This window comes from Seriola lalandi, unplaced genomic scaffold (assembly GCF_002814215.2).
Source record: "Seriola lalandi dorsalis isolate HSWRI2012SDOR001 ecotype SW California unplaced genomic scaffold, Sedor1 jcf7180002054930, whole genome shotgun sequence".
NCBI classification, from domain to species: domain Eukaryota; kingdom Metazoa; phylum Chordata; class Actinopteri; order Carangiformes; family Carangidae; genus Seriola; species Seriola lalandi.
In genome coordinates, this window is record NW_019525482.1 from 581,560 (window position 1) to 607,361 (window position 25,802).

The 25,802-nt window shown below is 43.5% G+C and overlaps 3 protein-coding genes across 3 annotated transcripts in view; 2 read left to right on the forward strand and 1 right to left on the reverse strand.

Moving 5' to 3' along the window:
• The window catches only part of LOC111644365 (capping protein, Arp2/3 and myosin-I linker protein 3-like), a 32,440-nt gene extending 20,674 nt beyond the window's left edge, over positions 1 to 11,766 (reverse strand). Inside the window, exons 1-14 of the mRNA XM_087170148.1 lie at positions 11,652 to 11,766; positions 8,789 to 8,883; positions 5,920 to 5,970; positions 5,766 to 5,825; positions 4,248 to 4,369; positions 4,065 to 4,159; positions 3,666 to 3,736; positions 3,475 to 3,548; positions 3,320 to 3,395; positions 3,138 to 3,226; positions 2,139 to 2,233; positions 889 to 975; positions 235 to 344; positions 20 to 97 (exon numbers count right to left, since the gene is read on the reverse strand). Of these exons, the coding sequence (XP_087026274.1) occupies positions 20 to 97; positions 235 to 344; positions 889 to 975; positions 2,139 to 2,233; positions 3,138 to 3,226; positions 3,320 to 3,395; positions 3,475 to 3,548; positions 3,666 to 3,736; positions 4,065 to 4,159; positions 4,248 to 4,369; positions 5,766 to 5,825; positions 5,920 to 5,970; positions 8,789 to 8,883; positions 11,652 to 11,709 (1,161 nt within the window). The 5' untranslated portion in view covers positions 11,710 to 11,766. The remainder of the gene's footprint in view (positions 1 to 19; positions 98 to 234; positions 345 to 888; positions 976 to 2,138; positions 2,234 to 3,137; positions 3,227 to 3,319; positions 3,396 to 3,474; positions 3,549 to 3,665; positions 3,737 to 4,064; positions 4,160 to 4,247; positions 4,370 to 5,765; positions 5,826 to 5,919; positions 5,971 to 8,788; positions 8,884 to 11,651) is intronic.
• A 1,562-nt stretch (positions 11,767 to 13,328) lies between these two features.
• On the forward strand, positions 13,329 to 19,935 carry LOC147817615 (uncharacterized). The gene is made up of 8 exons (XM_087170150.1): positions 13,329 to 13,533; positions 14,434 to 14,472; positions 14,589 to 14,882; positions 16,378 to 16,677; positions 16,830 to 17,102; positions 17,201 to 17,242; positions 18,099 to 18,183; positions 18,289 to 19,935. Exons 1-8 carry the CDS (start codon positions 13,503 to 13,505, stop codon positions 18,431 to 18,433), a joined length of 1,209 nt encoding a protein of 402 aa, XP_087026276.1. The 5' UTR covers positions 13,329 to 13,502; the 3' UTR covers positions 18,434 to 19,935.
• An 849-nt stretch (positions 19,936 to 20,784) lies between these two features.
• LOC111644348 (GTPase IMAP family member 8-like) lies at positions 20,785 to 25,796 on the forward strand. The gene is made up of 3 exons (XM_023393195.2): positions 20,785 to 20,908; positions 21,696 to 22,415; positions 23,859 to 25,796. The coding sequence occupies exons 1-3, from the start codon at positions 20,893 to 20,895 to the stop codon at positions 24,578 to 24,580; spliced, it is 1,458 nt and encodes a 485-aa protein (XP_023248963.1). The 5' UTR covers positions 20,785 to 20,892; the 3' UTR covers positions 24,581 to 25,796.
• Positions 25,797 to 25,802: the final 6 nt, after the last annotated feature.

Consider the following 25,802-nt stretch of genomic DNA (forward strand, 5'->3'; position numbering starts at 1 on the left):
GAGCCATTAAAACACTCACCGAGTCCACGGAGCAATCTGTGCCGGACAGATCCAAATGGACCAGGCAGTTGGGCTGAGACAAGAAGAGATACAAGTTCTGCAAACAGAGATAGAGAGAGAGAGAGAGAGAGAGAGAGAGAGAGAGAGGGAGGGAAACATCTTATTCAGGTGGAAAAGTGCGGTAAAAATGGAACCGAGTGTGTTTTTATTTCCAGATGGGTTGTGCTCTCTGACCGAGGCATCCTCCCCCGAGAGGACCCCCGGGTTCTTGCTCAGGTCCAGGTGCAGGAGAGAGTTGGAGTACTCGTCGCTGGAGCACAGAGCCTGAGAGAGAGACACCACTCCTGAACAGAGAGAGAGAGAGAGAGAGAGAGAGAGAGAGAGAGAGAGGGTGGGGGTGCAGATGGATAAAAGGAAAAGAAAGAGAGACAGAGAGACATGATGGAGGAGGAAGTTGTACAATATTAAAAGAGAGCGAACACTCAAAGCATTTTGTGTCATTACATTATTCATACACATCTGCAGCAGCAGCAGGTATCAGTGGATGTAGCGGGAGGCAGCGTATAGTATCTGCCTGCTTCAATCTAATATTCAAATTCTCCACTGAGTGCAGGGGAAGACGAGACAGGAGCAGGAGGCGTGCTGCCCTCAGGCCGCCACAAGACGCCGTGAGTCAATATGGAGTCGTAGCAGGGCCAAGAATATGAAACACAGCTGAGAATCAGCTGGAGCTCTGCAGGTTTTACATTCTCTAACCTGCAGTATTTTACAAGCTGAGCTCAATCAGCTGGAGTTTTAACCCATTCACACATGATTCTGGAGAATTACTGCTTTGCATTGTGGGAAATCCTGCTGCAAACTACCGAGAGGGGAATAAAGGGCCCAAACCTTTGGAGGTGAGCGAGGTCTTGGAGAGGTTGAGCAGACGAAGTCCCTTGCTGAGGCGACACACCTGCTGTATTAAGTTGGACACACCTGCAGCAGAGGAAGAAAAACACATGTGTTCTGTGGAGTCTGTGTTTGCATGATCTTTTTCATTCACCCTGTTCTACCGAAGCCTTTACTTCGACAGTTACTCATCTGAGAGAAGCGTGGGCTGCTGAGTTAAACGCTGACGCGCCACATGACGGTTGAAAAGAGAGACGATCCAAGGTCACACATTCATGTTGTGATTACTTGCCTCAAGTGTTGATAGTTTTCTAGGATACTTAACCTTTAGAGCTCTGAGGGCATTTTCTTAATTTCTACATTATTTCTTAAGTTCACCTTTTAAAGGGTTCTTGCATATAACATCATACATACAAGTGTTTTATGTCACAGCTCTCAGAACAGTCTCAGCTCTCTCTGTCGTGACGCCATGAGTCAAGAGATCATTCGGCCCAAATGCTGAAAAATTGAAGCCTGGATTTTGAAATTCTCCAAATCTCTTGTGAAAACGAACCTTTACTGATGTGGATGGATTGAAATGTTTTCACCAAAGTCTGTAAGTTCATAAAGATAGTGCAACATGTGAGTAAAATAGTAGATAAATGCATAAAAAATATAATTTTGTATCATCGCTGAGTCGTAGTGTCGTCTTGTCTCTACTTTAACCAGGTTTTAGAGGCTGTGAGTCGCGTACGATCTCACAAGAATATATAAAGGAAAGTGGAGAGTCGACAGATTCTAACAACATTTAAACTATATTTATATGCTTAGTTATCACAAAGATTTTAATAGAAACATCCGTCCACCTCAGAGGGTTAAGAAAGACATAAAACCAGATCTGTCCTTCACCGTCGTTGGTCGTTATGAGAGGACGAAGCCTTCAATACACATGAATGGGCCAAAACTAATTATACTCTCAAACTGAAATTCCTTCTCTATGTTTTAAAACAAGAAGCTTTTATCATTAAAGCGGAGCAGCTTTGTTTCATCCACCATCCAGTTCTGGATGTTTGGTGGCCTTTCCTCGACTTGCTGGTGAAAATGTGAAAACCTATTCCATGTTCGGTCGTGTTTATGTTCTCTCTTTGGAGCTTCAGATTGAAACCAATACGAGTCAGTAAACATCGCGCCTCCCGAGACGTGATGTCTTCAGTCTGAACCTCCGCTGCAGTAAATGAGAACCAGAGACAGAAGCTGATGTGTGATCGTACCTTGGTTGTCCAGTGAGTTGTGGGCCAAGTTGAGCGAGTGGATGACGGAGGCAGGGTTCTCTGACAGAGCGGCGGACATCTTCTGAGGGAAGTCTCTGTGAAGAGGGTCCGAACAGACAAACACATCAGGGCTGCGACTCACAGCTTTCACCAACTATTCTGCTGATTAATGTTCTGATTAATTCAAGTGAAAAGTGAACATCGCAAGTTCAAATCTCTGCTTTTGTTCAACTTACAGTCCAAAATCCAAAATCCAAAAATATCCAATTTATTAAAAGGTAAGACAAAGAAAAGCAGCTAATTCTCCCCAATAAATGTTCATTCAGTGATTAATCGATTTTAAAAATGGTTGCTGGTTCATTTTTTGTAGATCGACTAATTGACGAATCACTGCAGCTCATTTAAAGGGGCGCTGCGCTAATTTAGCACTGCACTATAAAAAAAAAAAAAAAGAAGGAATTTCAGGATGGAAGCAGCAGAGACCGAGATATTTGACTTTAAAGGCTCCCTGTTTCGTGTATCTTGTGCATGTGCACATGTGGATGACTCGATGTACAGATGTGCCAGCGGTGACATGTCACATACTGCAGCAACGCACCAACTAACAACAATCCTGCATTTAAAATACTTCTTCATCTTTGCAAATGTTTTATCAGGAGGAAAATGCACTTGACACATTTGTTAGATCTCCAGGAAACAGACTGTGTGTTACTGAACGTAAAGATAACTTTTCTTTATTTACAAGAAGACTCGGCTCCAAGAACTCTGCATCTTACAATTCCCAGAATACAACTCAAATGTGTCAGTTAGTGCCCCCCCCCCACAGGTCAATGCCCCTTATCTTTGAAGCTAACCAGAAAACCATCAGGTTTATTTTTCAGACTTTAGAAAGTTCCCTTCAGGGGCCTCAGAGGAAATTATACAACTGTCTTCACAGACTGAGTCGTTCTCTAAGTGTAAAATCGGCGTACTGGCCCTTTAAGAGGAGTCAAAACTTACGATTTTAGCCCGGCGTTCTCCAGAGTGATCTCCTCCAGGCTGGACGATTTGCTGACCGTATGCAGGACCTGCTCCGTGACCTCTGACCCCTGAAGGAAAAAGGAAGCAATGAAACTTCACCAGTTTTCTTCTTAAAGCCTCGACAGACACCGGAAGTAAAACCTGGAGGAGTTTGTACGTACTATGCGCAGGTCTTTGCAGTACAGCTTGGTAAACCACGTGTTGTAAGCCATCGAGGCGACGATCACAGCTAAATCCCTGGAAAGGACAACGATGAGGTTAATGAGGTGAACGCTCTTTGCAGGTGGTGGCGTTTGATTCGCTCTTGGCCCCTCACCTGCTCTCCAGGTGGCTGAAGTCCAGCAGGTTAAACTCTCGGTTGTCCTGGGAATGATAGATGGTGTCCACATCCTAGGAGCAACATTACTCATCAGCCTGTTTGCCGCAGCGCATGACCCCCCCATCATTTTGTGCACAGCGCTGTACGTAACACTCACAGTGACACAGGCACAGCCCCACAGCTCTTACCCACTGCACTTCCTCCTTGCAGCTGATGCCATTATAGTCGCACAGAGCGGCGTACGTCTCTGAGAAGCCTCCTGAGAGAGAGAGGAAGGCGGGAGATGAAAACAAGAGAGGCGGGGGGGGGGAGAATGAAAAAGAATGTGAGATGATACGAACAGCTGCTTCCTTCAGCGATAACAGGAGAGAGAAAAGAGAGGAAAGCGCACACAGAAACATTCGTCCAAATTATCATACTTTTGTTTGTGCGACAGAGGACTTTAAAAAGAACATCTGGACGACCATTTGTGAGGTGTGTGTGAGCCAACATCCTCTAGAGGCTGCTGAGTGGTGTGCACGTACACCCTGTGTGTGTGTGTGTGTGTGTGTGTAAATTCCCATGTTTGATGATAAGGCCTCTTTTACCACAAGCCCTCTGGGTTTCCACTGAAGTCTCTGAGCTGGGCGAATACTTCCTGCTCCCCTCAGAAAGGTCACTGTCTGAGTGACTGATGGACGGGCTGCAGAGATAAAACAAACACAGATACGTTATGGATTCTGCTTTAAAGCGCCTGATAATCTGACGCTGCACAGACGTGAGACACTTACGCAAAGATGGAGTTGTTGAATATGCGAGACAGAGCGAAATTAATATGGCTGACCACATGATTGAGGTGCTCGCGGGATTCAAACCTCATGGAGTAGCTGGACTTGTCAGTGTCGATGATGACCTGCACAAACAATGGACTGTAAGTGACGCTGGTGGTTTAATCTTACTGCACTCTAAAGAAGCATTAACATTTTCTTTAGACCCTCCCTCACACCATATCTCAAAATACAGTCCTGCGTTCATTTGTTTAATCTTTAATAACGTAAAGAATTTAAGACCGTGTGATCTAATTTAACCCTCTGAGGTCGACGGATGTTTCTATTCAAATCTTTATGATGACACAGAGTAGAAATATGGTTTAAATGTTGTTAAAATCTGTCGACTCTTTCCTTTATATATTCTTGTGAGATTGTACGTGACTCACAACCTCTAAAACCTGGTTAAAGTAGAGATAAAACGACACTACGACTCAGCGATATTACAAAAAGGAACTTTATTTAGGCATTTATTTACTATTTTACTCACATGTTGCATTATCTTCATGAAGCTATAGACTTTGGTGAAAACATTTCAATCCATCCGCTTCAGTAAAGGTTCGTTTTCACAAGAGATTTGAAGAATTTCAGTATTTGGGCCGAATGATCTCTTGACTCATGGCGTCATGACAGAGAGAGCTGAGACTGTATTATTATTATAGACTATATTATATGTTATATGCAAGAACCCTTTAAAAGGTGAACTTAAGAGATAATGTAGAAATGGAGAAAATGCCCTAAAGGTTAAATCTTGAATAATATCTGAATTGTCTGAATAGATTTTTTGATCCAGATGTGGAAGCAGCATCTGACAGTCTGGCTGTATATGGGCCAGACTCGGGCCGTGGAACAAGCATGTGTTTTGCAATCTGAGAAGCAAACCTTCAGGACCTGCAGCACAAAATAAAAGCTGTTGTCTGTTACACACTGAATGTTCCACCTGTATCCGAAAGCTCAGCTTGTAAGAACCTCATAGGTTCTGGGTTCTGCCTTGTGCTTTACGAGCCGTAACATTTTGGTTACGCTGCCATAAAATCTAACAGTGGACATAAAAGCAGAACCCGTGACAATCGCTACACCTGAAGCCATGCGTTGTTAGGTTCCTCTAATTGGAAAGTCTTATCTTTATTCTCACAGGCTAAGGCTAACATTAAAATTTAAGGCAAGAGAATATTAAAAGACCCTCCCAGGCTCTGTGAAAAAAGCTCAGACTGAGCATCTTTCAGCAAAAAGAAAAAATATTCAAAACATTCCACCTTTTATGACCTTCTCCTCGTTGCCATCATCATCAGCGAGAGAAGAGAAAGACTTCATAAGAGACGGCTGTCTGTCTGTCTGTCTGTCTGTCTGTCTGTCTGTCTGTCTGTCTGAAAGCTTTATCCCAAATCCCTTAAAGGCTGGAGTGATATAACCACTCCATTATACACCTGTACAGACAATCAATCAGTGTCGGCAGAGTTCAGTGCTCAGGTGAAAGCTCACCTGCTGCTCAGGGTGTGAATTCAGAGCTCGAATCTCCAAGAAGTTGAATGTGGATTCGACCTGTTGTGAGAGAACCAGGCGACAAATGTCAGGCGACGTCGTGACAGAAAAGCTTCACACTGTACATTAAGTGGAGGCAGAGAAGTAGACCAACCTTGGCGGGAATCTTTGTCGCCAGGAAATAGAGACGCCATGTTGTGAGGACCTGAAAAAAAAAAGAAAAGAAAGAAAAAGGGAACAAAGCAAATTGAACCAAGACTGTGTTAAAGTTCTCTGCACAGTCACACTCCCCGTGAGGAGAAACTAGTCCCAGGAGTTTCCATGGCAATGATGAAAGGAAAATAAGGAGTCCGTTCCATATTCATGTATTGATCCGGCTAAAAGCCCTCGATGTCAGAGACACTTGTCTAACATTAACAGATGAACGTGCTGCCATGCGAGCTGAGAAATGACGGCATGTTGCAAACGTTTTTAAATCACGTTCTCACACATAAGAGTTGTACTTTCATTAGCGTGACATTATTTCCGCTGCGGGTGAACATGAAAGCGGCTCATTCATTTAATTTGAGGTATACAGTGGCAGCTTTGGGCTCAACAGGAAATCATTTCTTGTCGTTCAGCATTTCTCCGGGTTTTTAATATGGAACTTAAAGGGAAGAAGCTTCACACAAGTGTATTTTTCTCACCCTTTAAAGCGGCAGCAGCTGCTCCAGAGACAGAGCTGCAGGTCACTCTGGGTCAGGATGCCGACTTAGCATTTTTACCATGTTACTGTGGCTAACTCGCCGTCTGCAGTCTCGGATGTGTGGCATCATTTTTTTTTGTGCAGTACAAAGTTGACAGGAGTTTGGACGTGACTGGAAATTTGAGAGAACTACCAAGAGCTTATTTGTGCGTCTCGATCAGACGCGATCGTGCCTGTACCCGCTTCCTCTCAGCGTGGAAACACTTGAGCCGCGCGGCCGTCAGATAAATCTCATTGTCCCTGATTCTTCTTTGTGAGCGTGAACTGACAGAAGGAGAGAAAATGTCAGCGTCTCTCCATCAAAGCAAATAAGGAGAGGTGATTCTTTGGCATTTTGCTGCTCTCCAGTCGCCCCTGAGAAATGCCCTCTGCTCTTTTTCTTCTCCTCTTCTGCTCCGTCGCTCCCAATCATTGACTCCATTCTCTCTGATTGCCCTGCTAAAGCACTCCCTGTGGACAAACCACCCCGCCCTTACTTTTCTTCCTCCATGTGTCTCTCCCCAATGAAAAGCAGTAATTAAATTACAGCTCTCCCGATCTACTGTTGTGTTTTTTGGAGAGAGGAGCTTGACACCGGCCTCGACACACAGACAGCCTCCAACACCCACACAGAGAGTGAGGTGTCTCAGACGCAGTCACTCAAAATGTAAAATGTGCATGAGAGATGTAGAGAGAGAGAGAGAGAGAGAGAGAGAGAGAGAGAGAGAGAGATTCACATCAAAGGCCGTGTGGAGGAGATGATTAAAAAGAACAGATTGTATCACATTAGGGTGATGAGCTGAGGTTAGGGTGCTAGTTAAGAAAGTGTTAGAGTAAAAGTAAAGTAAATCATGCTGATGCAGCAGGAGAGAGAGAGAGAGAGAGAGAGAGAGAGAGAGAGAGAGAGAGAGAGAGAGAGAGAGAGAGAGACTTGTTGCAGTATCCCACATCAAAGAGAGGCCACACACACATCATGCTTATTGTGGCGTGTAATTATGCAGCAGTGCTGGGACAGGACACGTCCTCTAATCCTCTCTTGTTTGACACTTCGGCTGAAGGAAGCCTCTGTGAGAAATCGTGGAGATAAGTTGGTGTAACCTGCAGTGACAGAGCAAAACTCATCCACCCCCCACCCCCCCACCGATCCTGATCCCTCACAAAAAACCCAAACACATTTTTAAGCTCTGCTTTCCCAAAAATGCCAGCCCAGTGCGTTTGATCAAACTCCAATCTATTTTTCCGTCTTCTGTGCTCGCCCAGCGGGAGCGAGAACTCCGGCTTCCCAGTTCAGCTTTTTGAGAGGAAGCAGTAAATGAGACACAGATTGGAAAGAGATTATTGGAAAGATATTTCTGGCAGATAGACATATCAAAGTGTGCGGATATCAAAGGCTGTACATGCACAAAATCTCCTAACCACCCGTCCTTGCCACACGATGAATCATTAACGCATCCATTGAGTGGAAGGGCTGCTCTGCCAAGGCGAAGAAGACCGCTCGGCCGGGGATGAAAGCTCATTGGCTCGACGGGGGATTGCAGGAGGGGCAACGGGAGTCGCTAGTCTTTTAAACAGTGTAAAAACTACACCAGCTTCACTGCAGATGGATCGAGCTTTAATAAGATCTTTCTCATACAGATGTGGTTCAGCTGCTGCTGCACATAAAGGAGCACTCGTCTATAAAACCTGCTGTATCCTGTATGTGTCCTACATGAGGTGTGTGTCTGTCTGCACATGTGCACGTCCACTGCACTCTGCAAACACTGGCCTCCATCCAGGGTCCAGTTTAAGGTCTGGCCCACAGAGTAAGAGCTTATTACCCCAGATTTTATCCAGATAGCTGGCTGCGCTTCACTCACACAAATAGGGATTTTATATCTCTGTCCCATATTCTCTGATGAAAGCACCCCAGAATCAAAGGCTGCGCTCAGCTCCCCTCTCCCTCCACAGTGGGCCTCGCAGTGCAGACACACACAGGAATCCACAGCCGCTCCCACAGATACCGTCTATCCAATATTCATCCATCCCGGCCGCCAACAGCAGCAGTCACAGAGGAGAAGCGGCAGTTAGTGAGTGAGAGTAGAAAGCAAGACGTTCGCTCTCGCTGTTAAATCATGGAGAGCTTCTGCCTCTGCTGTCATGGATATCACTACAGTGGCAGAGATCCATTAACGCTGCAGCAGAAGTTAGCATCAAAGACACTCTACATACATGATGCATGCATCAGGCTGCTTATGTGGCAGGATTAAGGTGTTCGTCTACGGCAGCAGCCCCGTGTTACTGTGACGGGCGGGAAGCTTACCAGTATCCTGTCCTCTGTTTTGCCATTTTTGGTGTCAAGCTTGATGCCACGAACAAACTTTATAGATGATTTATCGATAATCTTCCTGATGCTTTCTGTGGAGGAGAAGCAAGACACACAGTGTTAGAAAAACACACACAATCAGGGAACTCAGTCTCCAACATTTCAGAGCGTTTAATAAAAATCCTATCACTGCTGACATTTCTCAAACCATGCTGTTGTCTTTTAGATGTTTGAGTGCGTTCTTACTTTCCCTGCAGCCACTAGTTTCACTCGTTTATCCGTACAGAGAGCGGTGATCCATCACAGACAAAATCATGTCTGCATTGATTATTGTTGTTTTACGTTACGCTGTCGTCTGGTGGTAATGCAAACGTACAGTAAGTCTACACTGATTTGGAAAGTTCGCTCTGCACTGTGGAACAACAGTAACATCAACTCCACGAAGGTCAAATCAGACATGAAGTTCACTGGTTCTCTCACAGGACTGAAAACACCTACAAGGTAAACACAATACATGAAGTATTACGGCTGTAACAAATGTAAAGTTTTCATGATTCAAAGTAAACTAGATAAAAGATTGAAAGAAAATGTTATTCATCAGCTTAGTGCAAATGAAACTTGGCAGTAAAGCACTTTGACCTTTGTCTGGACCGACCTGTGTCCACGTCTTCATCTAACAGCAGAGATACGACCTATTCTGACATTTCACATAATAAAATAATCTCTGACTCTGTTCCTGAGTGGATCCTGGTGATTATAAATAAGTTACAAACCATTTAAATGTAAAATTATGTAAACAGCAGGGTTAAGGGTTGTGACATTTAGAGGGTCAGCACCTGATTTCATGTTTTCATTTGTTGATTGTAGAAAAATGAGAATATTGTTATTTTTCAGTTCAGCTCGACACTATCACCAGACTGTTTCACATTATGCTCCAGTGTCCTCTCTTCCATCATGACACATCGGAGCATCAGTGTCTCTGATTCACGGGGAACTGTTCCTGTCAAGCAGCATCTCTGTCACCGCTGCGACCCCTCGCTTGTATATGGCACGTAAACCTGCCCGCCGCGCCGGAGGAGGCGTCTTACTCACAGGCTGAGAGCTATACTATCACAGAAACACAGAGGCCCCGGCAGGAATGACGTGATCCAGCCTGTCCATTAAACTCTGGCCGCACTGCATCCCGCCTGACGAGTTTATGAGCCAATCGATATCAAAGATGGGACGGTGGGAGTTGATTCAGTCTCACCAGAGAGTGAAGCAAGTGTTTCTCTTCGGGGGAGGGGGGGCAGGAGTCTTTGTGAGGCAAAGTCCAAGTGGAGTTAAGGACTTATATTTGTCTGTGGAAGACGTTTCGCCTCTTATCCAAGCGGCTTCATCAGTTCTTATGTATTGGTCTCTCTAGTCCGCACTAGTCTGAACCCAGGTATTTAACCTCTTGTGGGTGGGTCCTACTCCACTTTCGTGGTCAGACTAGTGCGGACTAGAGAGACCAGTTGCCTTCGATTTAATTTGAGAAAGAGATAACAATGACCTGGACGAATGAGAACTTGCACAGACAAGTGGAGTTAAGTACATTCAGACAAGTATCGTATTTACTTTACTTGAGTTTTTCCAATTTGTGCAACTTTCAGAGAGAAAAGTTTTACTCTTCCTGCATCGTATTGATCGGACCTGTCATATGAATTAATGCAGATTAAACGACCAACCTGTGTATAAAGGAGTTCAGTGCCCCCGTCTGAGAACTTCCTCCACCCCTGTTCATATTCAAGTTTTCTGTCTCTCTACATCAGTGGATTCTGTGAGCCAGAGACTGAGGCACAGACAAAACACTCAGCCGACAAGAATCGACAGTAACTCCATTCAAGTCTTATTCAGGTGACCTTGTGCTGCTTGCAGGCCACAGGGGCCACAGTGGCCCCCCTGTCAGTCAGTCAATGCAGGAGGAGACTGCAGGCGCCCAGCAGGTGACTGAATGAAGAGGCAGGGATTCCACTGGATTAATCATCACAGTGCGCCTAATAGAGCCATTAGGAGTAATTAACACAGCAGCAGAGTCCCTGCTACCCTGAGCATGTGTGCACCGTGTGTGTGTGTGTGTGTGTGTGTGTGTGGGGGTGTCTGCGCGCGCGTGCATTTGTATACGATAGTGAAATGAAGACTGGGCCGTGACTCTGACATGTGTGAGCTGTTGCTGTTTGAGAATAAAGAGAATAAATATTTGTGCTTCCTGTCCAGCACATGCATTTTTGTTGGCAAGATACAGCGAACATCTGCCTTCATCAGTCCCCGTCTTCACTTTCACGTGCGCGCGCACACACACACACACACACACACACACACACACACGCACGCGTGAAATCAGAGAGCGCTCCGGCTGGTTAGAAAAACAAAGATAAAATACTCCAGTATTCAGGAAACAGAAATCACACTGTGAAATGGGAGTGTTGGCACAAAACGTGAAAGCAACAAAACGCGATCAGACCCCGGAGTCCACACCATTATTTACACAACGCCCCTTTTCCTCTGGCCTAAGGCTGGGGTTTTATTACCTGATCCTCCCCGAGAGGCAGTTTTGAAAAAAAAAAGGTACATTTCCCTGCACTGAAAATAATTCATCTGCACATTAACTAATTCACATGCACTGAGAGGGAAAAAAGCCTTCCCGGGAAGCTGCACACAAAACATGGAAAGGTGTAGCTCATGACAATCACCCAATGCGTCTGTTCGGTCGCAGCCTCCGACAGACGCGCGGAGGAAAAGCATCCCGAGCCTGGACGCTCACACCCCGGCGGGTGACGCGGTTACAGCCCGCAACAAGACACGGAGCAGAATCAGCTAAGCGGCGGTCTGGACCCACCTGTGATATCCTTGTTCACACTGACGAAACCAGAGGCAGTGATCTCTTTAGAAGCCATGTCTGTTCCTCTCTCCTATCGCCACCCCTCCTCCACCTCCTCCTGCCGCTCTCCTCCACCTCCTCCCCTCTCTCCCCTCTCTCTCTCTCTCTCTCAGAAACGGACAGGGAGGATGGTCTCTCTCCCAGGCATTCCAGCAGAGCATCCGACTCCCCGACGCGCTTCCTGGAACAAAACCCCGTGGATGTTGGGAGGCTGGTTGTGCGAGCGACGGGAGGTGGAGGGAGGGAGGGACATAGAGGTGGAGGGAGGGGTGAGGAGGAAGAGGAGGAAGAGGAGGCGGGGATCACTGAGGGATAATGAGGCAGCTGTAGTTACCTGTGAGGGCTCAACACACACCCCGGTGAAACATTCACTGAAAACAACACGGTGGTTTGGCTTTAAAAAGTTGATGTGAAAACTCAAACTGGGTTGTTACTGACTGATCTGAGGTTTTTAACATTTTCTCACTTTAGATTTGTCTCGTGACAAAGACTCTGGAGCTCGTGCTCAATAAAACCTGAATAAGACAACACTGTTAAGTCCCCAGCCACAGTGGCTCTGGAGCTACTTATAAACACACAGTATATAGTGAGAATGTCAACATGTTTACAACTAGAGGCCATCTCCCACCCAGCTGATGAGCACCCAGTCGTTATTACTGCATTACTACACAGAGTACTCATATTAATAATAACACAGATGTTTTTTAGCACATGATGATCATCCAACAATGTTTCAAAGAAAATTAATTTTGTCTAAAAACAGATTCTCTGGGGCGTCGAGTGGCACAGTGGGTTGAGCAGGCGCCCCATGTGCAGAGGCCACAGTCCTCGCTGCAGTCGGCCCCAGTTCGAATCCCGCATCGGACGGCCCTTTACTGCATGTCGTTCCCCCTCTCTCTGCGTTCCCATTTCCTGTCTCTCTCTACTAGCCTGTCCAATAAAGCCACAAAAGCCCCCAAAAATATATATATAAAAAAAAAAAAAAAAACAGATTTTCTGCTCAAAATCATTCGTGTGCTTGGATCTGAACATCTGGACAAAATCTCTGGCTCCTCCCTCACTGTGACACAACAGGTCTGTGACCTTCTTGTCCGGAGGTCAGAGGTCAAGTTATCACAGTTCATCCTGTGGGGAAAATGAACGTTTACCAAATTTTATGCCAGTCCATCCTTTATTTGTTGAGATGTTTCAGAATGTGCAGCCAGTGTGTCTAGAAACAAACTGACGGGTTTCTCATACTCCTCATTTAATTCACCCAAACCTTATTTGATTGTAGCTGATATGATTACACAACAACAAAATGAAATGCTCCCCAAAGAGAAAATAAGCATCAACGTTGGCAAGTACAGGAGAAAGAAAGAGGATAGAGGAATAGAGAACAACCTGAACAAGTAGAAATACCGAAATAATTTCAGCATTGGCAGGAAGTTTGTGAGGTCACATGTGACCAGTGCTTGTGATAGTGAATTGATTGTTTTGTGATTGAATTCGTCACCTCTCTGACGTTCTGTCTATCACTGGATTTTGCTGTCTAATGGCTCCGCCTGTAAACCACTTAACTGAGGAAGGAAAAGTCTCCACCAAGATGACCATCTCTGTCTGTAATTTGCTGTGATAGTCAGTCGAAACTCCTCCTACGAGATACTATTATCCTCTGTAGCTTCTAAATAAAACCTGCTCTGGAAAACAACACTGGACCTCTGGCGGAAGTCTCAAAATCAGTATAGTCATTTCTCTCTTTTTCTTTTTTTAAATGAAGAACAACAGAGGAGTAGCACATCTAATTTTGGACATTAAAACCTCAACAGAATGAACGTCATCCTCTTCTCCTCAGTGCTGGGTGAGTATAACAGATGAAACCTGACTAACACTCGCAGACAGGCCTCGTTTCAGAAGATTATCTACAGATGATAAAACAGCGTCCATGTACTTTTAAGAAGCGTCTGCACGAAGCTGTCAGAGCGCTGCTGACTAAGAGCCAGCTGTTTTCTATAATGTGATGCTATCAGTAGTATGGTATGCAACGCTATATATTTTACTGGGCTGTTAGCCTGCAGCTGGGAGATCCAGACAGGGCAAAATCAAAATGATGTTCACCAGCCAGAATCTCAACAGCACGAATGGAAATGATTTGGACAGCGCTGCCAAACCCTAACCCTATTGCATCTCTTAGGAACCGTGAGTTATGTTATGCGTATGACCACAGTAGCACTATGTTACGGCATGTGTGTGAGTGTCAAACCGGAAAATACATAAAATGTGTGTACATTCCTTGTTTCCATGGGGATAATAACCGTCTAAACAGGCTCGTTAAGGGACAGGAAGCTTCCCTCTCTGTCACACTGTGTGGCAGACACACTCTGATGTGATTGTGTGTGTCTCCAAAGCAATGTCTTATTAGAGTGAGGGTCCGTGATGGTGTTAGATGAATTGAATCATTTAATCATCAATTAATCATCAATTGAATAATCCAAACTCAGCAATGGACCATGGCTGATTATCCGGAGCCGGTTTCACAAAGACAGACTTTCAGTGTGGCCCAGATAGAACAAACAGTCAGACTTCAGATAGACTGAGTCTAAATTCATCTGGTGCAATAAGCAGTTTGGTATTTGACTTTGGTCCAATGAAGTCTGGGTAAATTAAGGCTTTTTAAAAAAAACTGAACATACTGCCCAGTTGTGGTAGAACATGAGGAAATGAGTTGTGTTTTAGTGAAAACGATTTCTCTGTGTTTCAGGTGCAGCTGCTTTTGTTCTCCAAGCTGCTGCAGTTGAAGGTACAGGCAGAGACGATGAGCACAGGAAGAGAGAGCTTGCATCTGTCCAACACACACTCACAGTATAATTGACCCAAGCCTGAGAAAGACCATAATGGAGTTTCCCTTTCCTGCAGAGTCTCTGGGGGCCAGTGTGTCTGTGAGGCCTCCGGGGTCGAGCCTCTACCTCGGCGAGTGTGTGCTGCTGCAGTGCTCAGCGGCGTCACGCTGCACTTTTGTGAAGAGCTACCGGTGGTACAGGTCCAAACCACACACTGCTCCGAACCCCAGGCACCTGGTCTCTGGTGACAGCTACTTCATCACCGCGGTAACAAGGGAGGACACGGACAGGTACTGGTGCCAAGCCGAGTGTCGGAAGAACAAGACCATGTTTGTGGTGAATGCCCGGCCGCTTGAACTCAATGTGTCAGGTGAGCAGCAGCTGCTGCAACCTCTGCAGCGTAGCATCAGGTTTCTGCTACATGCACAGGACAACACATGCAAGTGGAAAGGTTGTGTACTCCAGGACTGTCTTTAATGCAGAGACACAGTCACTCAAAATTTATAACAACCACTGAAATCAAAATGTTAATCTATTCTATGATGGTTAATACAGTTTTTAAATGGTCAGAAATCTTGTTCTTTTCAATCACGTCTATCAATTTGATGTTTTTTTAGGCTTTTATGACTTTAGTGCTGTGTTCAACAACTGTATGAATATACTGTCTATTCATTATCAATGGACTTTATTGCTGTTTGTGTGATTGCTTTGATCCCTGTGGTTAATATTATCAGGACATATGTTGTCTAAGTATTGAATCTGAAAAAAGCAATAACACTAAGAGTCCACAGTCGTGCTAGCAGTGCTGTGAGGCTGCGCTAAATGCTAACATGCTCACAGTGACAATGCCAACATGCTGATGCTAACCAGGTACAATGTTCACCATGCTCACCATTTTAGTTTAGCATGTTAGCTTATTAGCATCATGTGGCAATGGGGCTGAAAAATGATTCCAAAACCTTCAGTTCCTCTAACAACAACTAGAGTCTGGCTCCAACAGTGAGTCAGTCACCATAGACTCCGATGTTAAAATGTCCAACTTTACAGCAGAAATAAACATGTTTACAGCCTGGTACAAAAACTGATTTTGTCTCTAGAGCTAATTTCCTCCTTCATGACACCTGTTTACATTTTATTAAGGCTTAAAGTAATGAATAATTTAGGGCGTGGCCTCAGTGAGTGACAGGTGGGTGAGCGTATGTTTGCCACAAACCGGCATGAACTGAAGTCTCAGCTCCACACATGCCCCTCCTCTTTCCCATTTTTGGATTAGCTGGGAGGTAGGAGTGGAGTCAGGCACTGCCAAGATGGCAATGGTGGAGCAGCTCACTCTGAGATTCAAAACTGCTCTTCAGAAATCTGAGGGTGACGTCACAGAGGGAATGTCCGTCTTTATATACAGTCTGTGATTAGCATGCATTTGTTAATTTGCCCTAAACAAAGTGGGCAGGTGAGATTGAAAATTTGACCTGGAGATGGTGTTAGATGGAAACTTGAGGGGATTAAGATTCACCTGAGGGGAATGTGAATGTATCAAATTTCATTGCAAAAAATGTGGAAGAAAAATGAAGTTGAGTTTCAGGTGAGAAGGGCATTACATGCTTTGAAATGAAATACGCCAACCAGCACTGTACAGTACTGATATCTGAATAAACAGTGTGTAACCTCTGCCTCGGACAGCTCTGCTTTTCCAGTGCTGCTGCTGAGTAAGTGATGTATTTTGTCAAGATAAGTGGATATATCACTTATATGGTCCCATGTGACCATTAGACAAACAGAATGGCCTGTTTTTGCAGTAATCAGATGCATGGGTAAAACCTGCATCTCACTCTCTCTCTGTCTCTTTGTCAATCTCTCTCGTCCAGAGCTGCTGCCTCCCTCACTGTCTCTGACTCCCAACAGCAGACAGATGCTCGGAGGGGAGCGTTTCACTGTGCAGTGCCCTGCTCTTGAGACTAACTCCTCGGGTTGGAAGCTGATGCATTTCTCTCCGGACCGTGCAGTGGGGACCAGAGTCGTCAATGTCCACTCTTCGCCACCAGGGGGAGGTGTCAGTGGAAACAAGTCTGAAGCGTTTGCCTTCATTGCTTCCAGCAGGAACAGTGGACTGTACTGGTGTGAGAACGCTGAGGGCCGCAGCAATGCAGTCAACATCACAGTAAGCTGTGAGTCTTGTGTAACAGTGATGATGAAGGATAAACTGAGGGAGAAACCAGCAAAGAAAGTGGAACATGGTCCAGACAGACAGGTTTAAGGTGTATGAGTGAGTGTGATAAGAGGGAGTGAGGAGTTAATCATGTCTATCTTTGTCCCACAGACGGTAACATCGTTTTGAAGACTCCGGCCTTCCCTGTATTTACAGGCGATGAAGTTGTCATGTCTTGTCAGTACCGGACAGCAAACCACAATTCAACAACCTTCTTTAAAAACAAAGCAGAAATTCACACTTACAGTTCTTCCAGTTCAGACAGAGTAATAAAGATGACCATTAAGAATGTGACACAGGAAGATGAAGGCTTCTACAAGTGCGCATCCCGCGACAGAAAGATGGCGAGTCCAGAGAGCTGGTTATCAGTGAGACCTGACAGAGGTCAGCTGTACGGCTTTATCTCACCTGAAGATCATATCCATCTTTCTGCTCTGTCTAATAGTGGATAAGTCAAAGATGTCAATTATTTTGTCTTTTAGGCAACTTCACAAAAACCAAAGGGACACCAGCCTCCACTAGTGGTAAAATTATTTCTTATTGTTGAAACATACATTTATTAATTTTGTAGGTTTTTTACTCGATCTCCTTAATTAATCAGCACTTAATTGAATAGATGTAGGACTTAGTACCTACACAAGCTCTCCTACTACACTGAAGCTTTAGTGATGTCCCTCACCTGTGAGTCACTTTGGATAAAAGCTTCTGCCAAATGAATAAATGTAAATGTAAATCCATAATTGGCCATTATTGAGGACAACTTTTTAGTTACCAGGTTCTACTCCTCCTCATCTTTACATCAGGAGCTGGAATTCATGGGGAAGATCCCTCCAATGATGCAAAGTATCCTAAATCTAAATCTGACATTTACACAGTGTTTCACACAGTGATTTATGGTTATATTTGAAGGACCTGTGCCACCAAAATATAATCAGTTCATCCTTGAGTCCAAGTGAATGTTTGTGCCAAATTTGAAGAAGTTCAGTCAAGTTGTTACTTCAAAAAGCTACTTCAAAATAAAGCAGGACATTAAACAAAAATCCAAAAAAGGAGTCTCTTCGGTTCCGATCATGACACATATTATAAGGCGATTACATTAATGAAATGACATCCCTTTCTCATTATCTTATAAGCTATTGAGTTCCAATAGTAAGTTGTTCATAAATAGATTTTGGTGTAGATTCTCTGAAGCTCCTCAACTTGTTCGGTATATGAATCAGATTACTGGAAATGACTTTGAATGGTTTTATGGTCTGATTGCAGCTGTTAACAAGAAATTAGACTATATGATGTAGTGACGTAGTTTCTGGTTCAACTTTGTTACTGACTGAACTTGACACCTGATGGCACTTTTAAACAAATATTTGTTGTGTTCATCAGGTTCCTGGAAATGGATCATTCTTTCAATTGCTGTTGTCCTTCTGTTCCTCATTCCTCTTATTGTTTGGCTAGTTCGTCACTACAGGTTAGTTACCGTATACATCTTCAGCCTTCTTTACTCCCCACTTCCTACCGTTCACATGTCTGTAGACATAAAATATCCTGTATTTGTCTTTGTATTTGTTTGAAGGTACCAGAAGTTTTGCACTCGTAGCTGCTGGCCACTTTCCAAACAGGAAGTACCAGCACAGGCGTTCCCTGCAACCAAGCAGGATGTGACAGAAGTGCAGTGGGACCTGTCCTGGATGGAGATGTCCAATCTGTTGGATAAGTAGCTGTATCCTGCCATTGAAAGGATCTCTCTCATCTGAAGCATATAGACAGAACTGAATAATGTGAAAACCATGAGATAAATCAGGCAGTGCTGCTTCGAGCACGATATAAGAAAAGTTTGTCATTTTTCAAGGGGTGCCACAAGGATCTGTTCTTGGCCCGTCACTTTTTAAATTTATGTTAATGACCTGCTTAAGATTTATAAAGATTTGTCTGTGTGCTGATGGTACAAATCCTGCAGCTTCACACACAGATTTTAGTACACTAATACAAAAGTTAATACAGAATTGATGCAAATCTTTACATATTCCAATTGAACAAACTTTAATATTAAAGTGGCAAGCTTTATAATATTCCATATTTGTAAAATTCACATTGAAAATATGTTTCAAAACTTAATGAATATAGTTTTTACAAAGTTTGTTCCCTGGTCCACCTTCCTGTTAATTAATTGTGTATTACATTAGAATTTACTCATATAGTAAATATTACAAATTGCTTGGGGTGATGGGAACTTATCTTTTTGTAACAAGATGATTCAGAAGACGTTGATGAAATAATCAGTTAATGACTCATCCGTCCCACAGTTTATGAAATGTAACTTATTGACTCATCATAATGTTAATATTTATTTTGTTAAGTATTTACTTCCTGGCATTTTCCAGAAATGTTTAATTCTTAGATTCACATCGAACTCTCTGTCCTTCATGTCTGTTCTACCAGGTCTTCAAGGGATTGCAATTTGCCGATGTCGCACTTCTCAAAATCAATATTTCATTAGATACAGAGATCCCTCTCTTGGGAACAATTTGAAATAGAATATAAAGTCATCTGCTTCTTTCTACGGCTTCAAGACTAAAGACTGAAAACAAAACAGTGTAAAATTACCTTTTGTTCTTATTCAGTATTTGCCTCGTTTATGATTGAGATTCAGCCTTGTATGTTCCGTTTAACTGCTTTTATTAATTTGTTTGTTTTGTCTTGTCTGATGTTTATGATTATACTTGACTAGATTATTTTGTATATATCTTTTAGAGACAAAAACAACTACAAAGAGACACAAAACAACAATAAAGAGATGCAAAACAACTAGAAAGAGACACAAACAACTACAAAGATGCACACAACAACCAGACAAAAGAGACACAGCACAACTACACACAGGCAAAACAAGTAAAAAGAGACACAAAATTATTACGAACAGAAAAAACGAGTACAATGACACAAAACAACCACAAAGACTCTGTGCATATTCTGCATGCACATAACTCTCAGTTTCACTCAGTTGGAGTGAAAGACAGGTTTATAGTTCACAATCCACTGGATGCTCATTTAGGCTCTGAATTTAAATTATGCCATTTTTATAGACTCAAAACCATTATGTATCTGTCAGGATAATTATGATGGCATGACGAACTGCATGAGTCATCTTGGAATATACAATTGTTTTGTAATCTAAATGAAGCACATTACTGTAAAATAAATACATACCACATGCAGTATATCTTTGGTTTTGATCCATTTTCTTTACAGTTCTTCTACTTTTTATTGCCTTGGAGGCTGAAAAAGAACCAGATTAGAGTGGATTCTCATCACTTTCTTTTCATAAAGTTGAGCGAAAAATCTGGGATAAAAACAAATGTGCTCATTTCTGATAATGTTCAAAATGTTGGCTGTGCCAGCGAGCACATTTCTTTATCTGTGAGGGCTTCACTTGAGGGACTCTTATAATGAGTAGTATAAGTACAAGTATGGGCAACAAAGTACTAACACAAGATCATCCAATGCCATCCAAATTATGCATAACTCTGCCAAAATCCTGTAAAAAATGTCTTGCGGGTTTAAGAAGAATATTTGGTGTCGGTTCCCAAAGAGAGGTGACAGGGCTGTGGGCAGGGCAGATATTAAAATTAATACAGGAGTCTTCCAGCAGAGCAGGAAGGAAAATCTGCTGCCCTCTGCAAAAACATTACTGAAGAGACCCAGTCAAAGTTCAGTCTTATAAAAAAATGCACTTTCTTAAGGAGTGGCCTGTAATGTTGACAAAAGAGTTTGTACTACTGCTGTACTTATTATCAGCTCAGGGATTTGTTCAATAACACAACTGTGACTTTTTCTTACTAATTTTCATACACTGTCCAAAATATTGTGCTTATACAGATCATACAACAAAGGTTTTTGAAACAGATCATCAGACGTTTGTTATTCATTGTTACTGATATGCTCTTGTCCTCAGCACAGATCTGCACAGAGTTCATGTTCAGACAGCTCTTAAAAACCAGTTTGGCTGCATAGCTTTCAAAGCTTTGTGTTGTTGTTTAAGTGCAGCGTCACTGCTGTGCTCATTTTCAGATTTATTGGGATAGACTTAAGACGGCATTCATCGACTCTAACCTCTGCAGAGCACTTGAGGATGTTGAATTGGTAATAAATTTACTTTGAAAAGAGGAGAGTGGGGAAAATGGAAAACAATCCAGGTAAGTTAATCAAGCAATACTAGTTTAAGTATTCTATCGGCAAGGTTGATATACCAACATACATGCAGCACTAGCTAATAGCTAACTACGCAATGTTCAGTGCAACATTACACTAATCAAACCTGTAAATCAACATTATTTAGACTACACGTAACCTACAGATCAACCAGATCCTTGTATGCCAGGAAGAACTTTGAATAAATTTCATTCTCCTCATGTTATCAAAATCACCTCCCTTTACACACAGTTAAGTTCTTGATACTGTTTTTAAATGTTGTTTTTAGGCTGTTGTTTGAGGCATACTATAAGTAGTTTCTAATAACTCATCCTCAGTTCTGAGATTTGTATTATCATCTGACAATATGTGATGATAGATTTTGTTTTCGTCTTTCTAATCATGTTTCATGGTTCTGAATTTGTCTCACATTATTGTTATTCATCAGACTAATTTTCTCAATGAAAGTAATAAAAAATCCAAAAATAATTAACAAAATCCCAGGGGATAAAGCCAGCACAAGTTTACCAGAGTCCAGAATCCAATCCAATACTTATATATGTACCAAAATGTTGATTAAATATATATCTGACATATTGAAATTACTGCTGTAGCTACAAAATCGAGCACACCTCCTTTTTCACAAGTGATTCGATCTAGATACTACAGGCCCTGATTCAAAACTATTAAGATTATAAGCATGAATTATTAATTAATTATTACAAACAAGTACAGACACCAACATCAGATAGTTGAGAAAATTCACTTTACATGTTTTCCTTTGCTCTTCAGAGGAGAAAGAGAGCATCACCCTGCCGGAGGTCAGACTCATCCTGATTGGTGGGAGATGGGCTGGCAAGAGTTCGTCTGGCAACACTATACTGAGAAGGGAAAGGTTTGAGTGTGGCCAAACCAGAACAGCCCAGTCTGAAGTGAGACATGAAATAGTGGAGGGCAGGAAGCTCATCGTGGTGGACGCTCCAGGATGGAAAAGCTCTCTCTCCCTCACACACATCCCAGAGTGGAACAAGCAACAGTTTAAACTGAACCTGTCCAGGTGTCCGCCTGGACCACAGGTTTTTCTCCTTGTAATCCCGATAGATTCAGCTTTCTCTGTGGCACAGAAGAGGATTGTGGAGGAGCACATGAAGCTCCTGGGGGAGGGGGTGTGGAGATACACCATGGTGCTGTTCACCTGTGGGGATTACCTTGGAGGGAAGACGATAGAGCAGCACATAGAGAGCGAGGGAGATGCACTCAAGTGGTTAATAGAAAGGTGCAAGAACAGGTACCACGTGATTAATAACAAGGAAAAAAGCAACTCATCTCAGGTCACACTGCTGCTGCAGAAGATAGATGAAATTGTCAGTGACAACAATGGCTCCTACTATGAGGTAGATGAACAGACTTTGACCATCATTGAAAAGAAGCAACGAGAGGTGGCTGAAAGGGCGGAAAAGAGACGGAGGAGGGCTGAGGAACAAAGACAACAAATGACAACACTCATTCAAGGTGAATGTGACACTTCCTGTGGCCTGTTATATGTTCCTGTATCATTGCCTACAGGTGTAAAGGGAAAGTTTGACATTTCAGATAATGTGTTTATTTGCTTTCAAGCTGGCAGCAAGATGAGAAGATCAATATCACTCTCATGTCAGACTGCTAAATATAAAGCTACAACCAGCAGCCAGTTAGCTTAGCACAAAGACTGGAAACAGGTGGAACAAGCTAGGCTGGTTCTGTCTGAGTTAGAAAATTCCAGCAGGTACTCTGAAATATATATATATATATATATATATATATATATATATATATATTGCTCAAAAAAATTAAGGGAACACTTCAATCACAAATCAGATCTTGATGAATGAATTATTTAAGTTGAAAATCTTTGCTGATTTACATTGTATAACTTGTTGAGAACAAAATGACAATGGTCAAAATCATCAACCCATTAAGGACTGGATTCACAATCACACCGAAAATCAACTTGAGTGAATTTCATCACAGCAACTCATAATGTGGCTCAGTAGTGTGCATAGCCCCCACGTGCCTGTATGCACTGGATGGACAGTGGCGGTACCTGGTGGGGTTGGATGCACCGATGCATAACGTCCCATAGGTTCTCAGTTGGATTTAGGGCAGGGGAATGTGAGGGCCAGTTAAGGCATCAATGCCTTCGTCATCCAGGAACTGCCTATATACTCTGGCCACATGAGGCCGGGCGTTGTCCTGCACCAGGAAGAACCAAGGACCCACTTACATTTTGGTCAGAAACATTCACACCAGCAGCCTGCTGGAGGTCATGTTGTAGGTCTCTGGCAGGGTTCCTCCTGTTCCCCTCCTCGCACAAAGGAGCAGGTACCGGTTCTGCTGCTGGGTTGATGCCCATCTACGGCCCTGTCCAGCTCTCCTTGTGTAGCGGCCGGTCTCCTGGTGTCTCCTTCATGCTCTTGAGACTGTGCTGGGACACACAGCAAACCTTCTTGCAACTGCACATATAGATGTGCCATCCTGGAGGAGCTGGACTACCTGTGCAACCTGACTGGGCTGCAGGTACCGCCTCATGCTACCAGTAGTGACACGGACACTAGCAAAACACAAAACTAGAGAAAAATCAGTCAGGAAGGATCAAGAGGGAGCAACTGTCTGTGGCCACCACATGTAAAACCATTCAATTTTTGGGGGTTGTCTTGCTTTTGCCTCTCCATTGCGCCTGTTATCACTTTCATTTGCACCAAAGCAGGTGAAATTCATTCACAATCATTTGTGCTTCCTAAATGGACAGATTGATATCCCTGAAGTTTAACTGACTTGGTGTTATACTGTGATGATTAAGTGTCCCTTTAATTTTTTTGTGCAATGTAGTAGTATAGTGTATTCAATGGCATGTATGACCTGTACAACCTGCTGTAAGTTCCAGGACTAATCAAGCTTTGTTATGTCTGATAACAGAGGAGATGAAACCTCCAACACTCAAGATGATTCTCTTGGGAAGCTGCAACGTTGGGAAAACCTCAGTGGTGAACACCATCTTGGGAATCAAAGAGCAAGAAGACGGGAAAAGAACGGCACACTCAGTGATCCGGCAGGGTTCTGTTGGTAAAACTGGAATAACTCTTGTGGACACACCGGGTTGGTGGAAAGGCTTCCCTGCGTTTGACACTCCTGAAGCAATCAAAGAGGAACTGGTGCGCAGCATGTTTCTCTGCCCCCCTGGGCCCCACGTCTTCCTGGTGGTGATAGATGCAGATGCATCCTTCAATGCCAAACACTTAGACGCCTTGACAACACACGTGGAGCTTCTCGGGGAAGGAGTGTGGAGACACTCTTTAGTAGTTTTCACCAGTGGAGACTGGCTGGAATCACGCTCCATAGAGGAGTACATCGAAGGGGAGGGAGAAGCCTTACAGTCTCTGGTTGAACAATGTGGAAACAGATATCACGTCATCGATAACAAGAATACTGACAGTGGTATTCAAATCACAGAGCTGCTGGAGAAAATCACTGCGACTGTTGCGGGAAATAGTTGGGGCCATTTTGTCCCTGATGAGCAGAAATTTAAGACTATTGAAGACAGAAGAAAAAGAGTGGAGGAAAGAGCAAGACTCAGAGAAAGTCAAGTCATGGCCAAAAGAAAAACCCTCGGAGGTACAGTATGGTTCAGAGTCATCTAGCCTTAGTGTCATAAATACATCATCTTTCAAACCTTGCTTGGTACATGGGCATTGCTTTCTGCCATGACGAATCATGGAAGCTTCACTACCACCATATCTGTCACCAGACACAGAAGTCGCCTGAATTGCACAGACAGGCCCACCTTTACAAAGGTTTGTGGCCCCAAGCTCAACATTCTCACTTTCTTCCCCAGGCTGTGGTTGTTGCAATGCACAATTACTTGTTTGATACTGCATTAAGTTAGCTGACAAGCTAACACATCAGGGAAAGATTGTTGTGCTTTGTGGCTAATGTTATGGCTAGCTGAGTTTTGTTAGCCTCCATGGCTATCACCATATCCTCTGGTGGCAGCAAAGCTAAGGATGTCACTTTCCAACCATGGCCAGCCAGCTGTGGATTTACCATGGCAGAAAAGGACTCCGACCCCTTTGCATTGTATGCATGAGTGTTTAGCATGCCAAATAGTTCTGTCATTGAAGCTCTGCTTGGAGAATGACAACAACAGAAAAGATACCATTCTCCCTCCTACACAGTCGTCACAGCCCAATAGTTCCATCTGTGGGAGGCTCAACCTTCCTCGCCAGCCTGGTTGGTCATTGACAAGCCTGCCCCACAAGATGACAAAACAGAAGTGGTGGATTTATATTATGGGAAAAGGTCCCCTCTGATGAACTTCTGCCTGCTGTCCTGGTATGCATGAAGGAGATTGAATATTACTGAATTAAATTCTAGGCCAACAAGTTCCCGTCAAAGGACACTCTGGTTTGGAAATTGCTAATGGTAGAACTTGATGAACAGTCCCAATCGCTCATCCACCCTCAACTCAGTTCGACCCACCCTCCCACATAAAATAGAGCAGTTCACTCCACCTTGTGCCACCTGCTCCATCTCTCTGTTTTGACCTCTGCCTTAAGAGTGTGGGAGGAGCAGTTCTTCCACCATTCTCCTGTACTGTAAAATAGTCAGTGCCTGAGTCCAAATCGATGTGCATGGTGGAAGTCAACATATTCGAGCTCAAAGGTCAATTAAGTTGAACTTTGGCCTACAACCTGGTGGAATATCAAGGTAGAGCATAATGCTATAGCTTGCACAGAAAAAGTGCAAATGCGCTCTCTATTGTAAATAGTGGTCTAATTAATGTGATGTGCGATGGCAAACTTGTTTGTGGAGTATCTCTTGGGCATGTGAAAGAACTCTGCCTGAGAGCGATGTTTTTGGGGC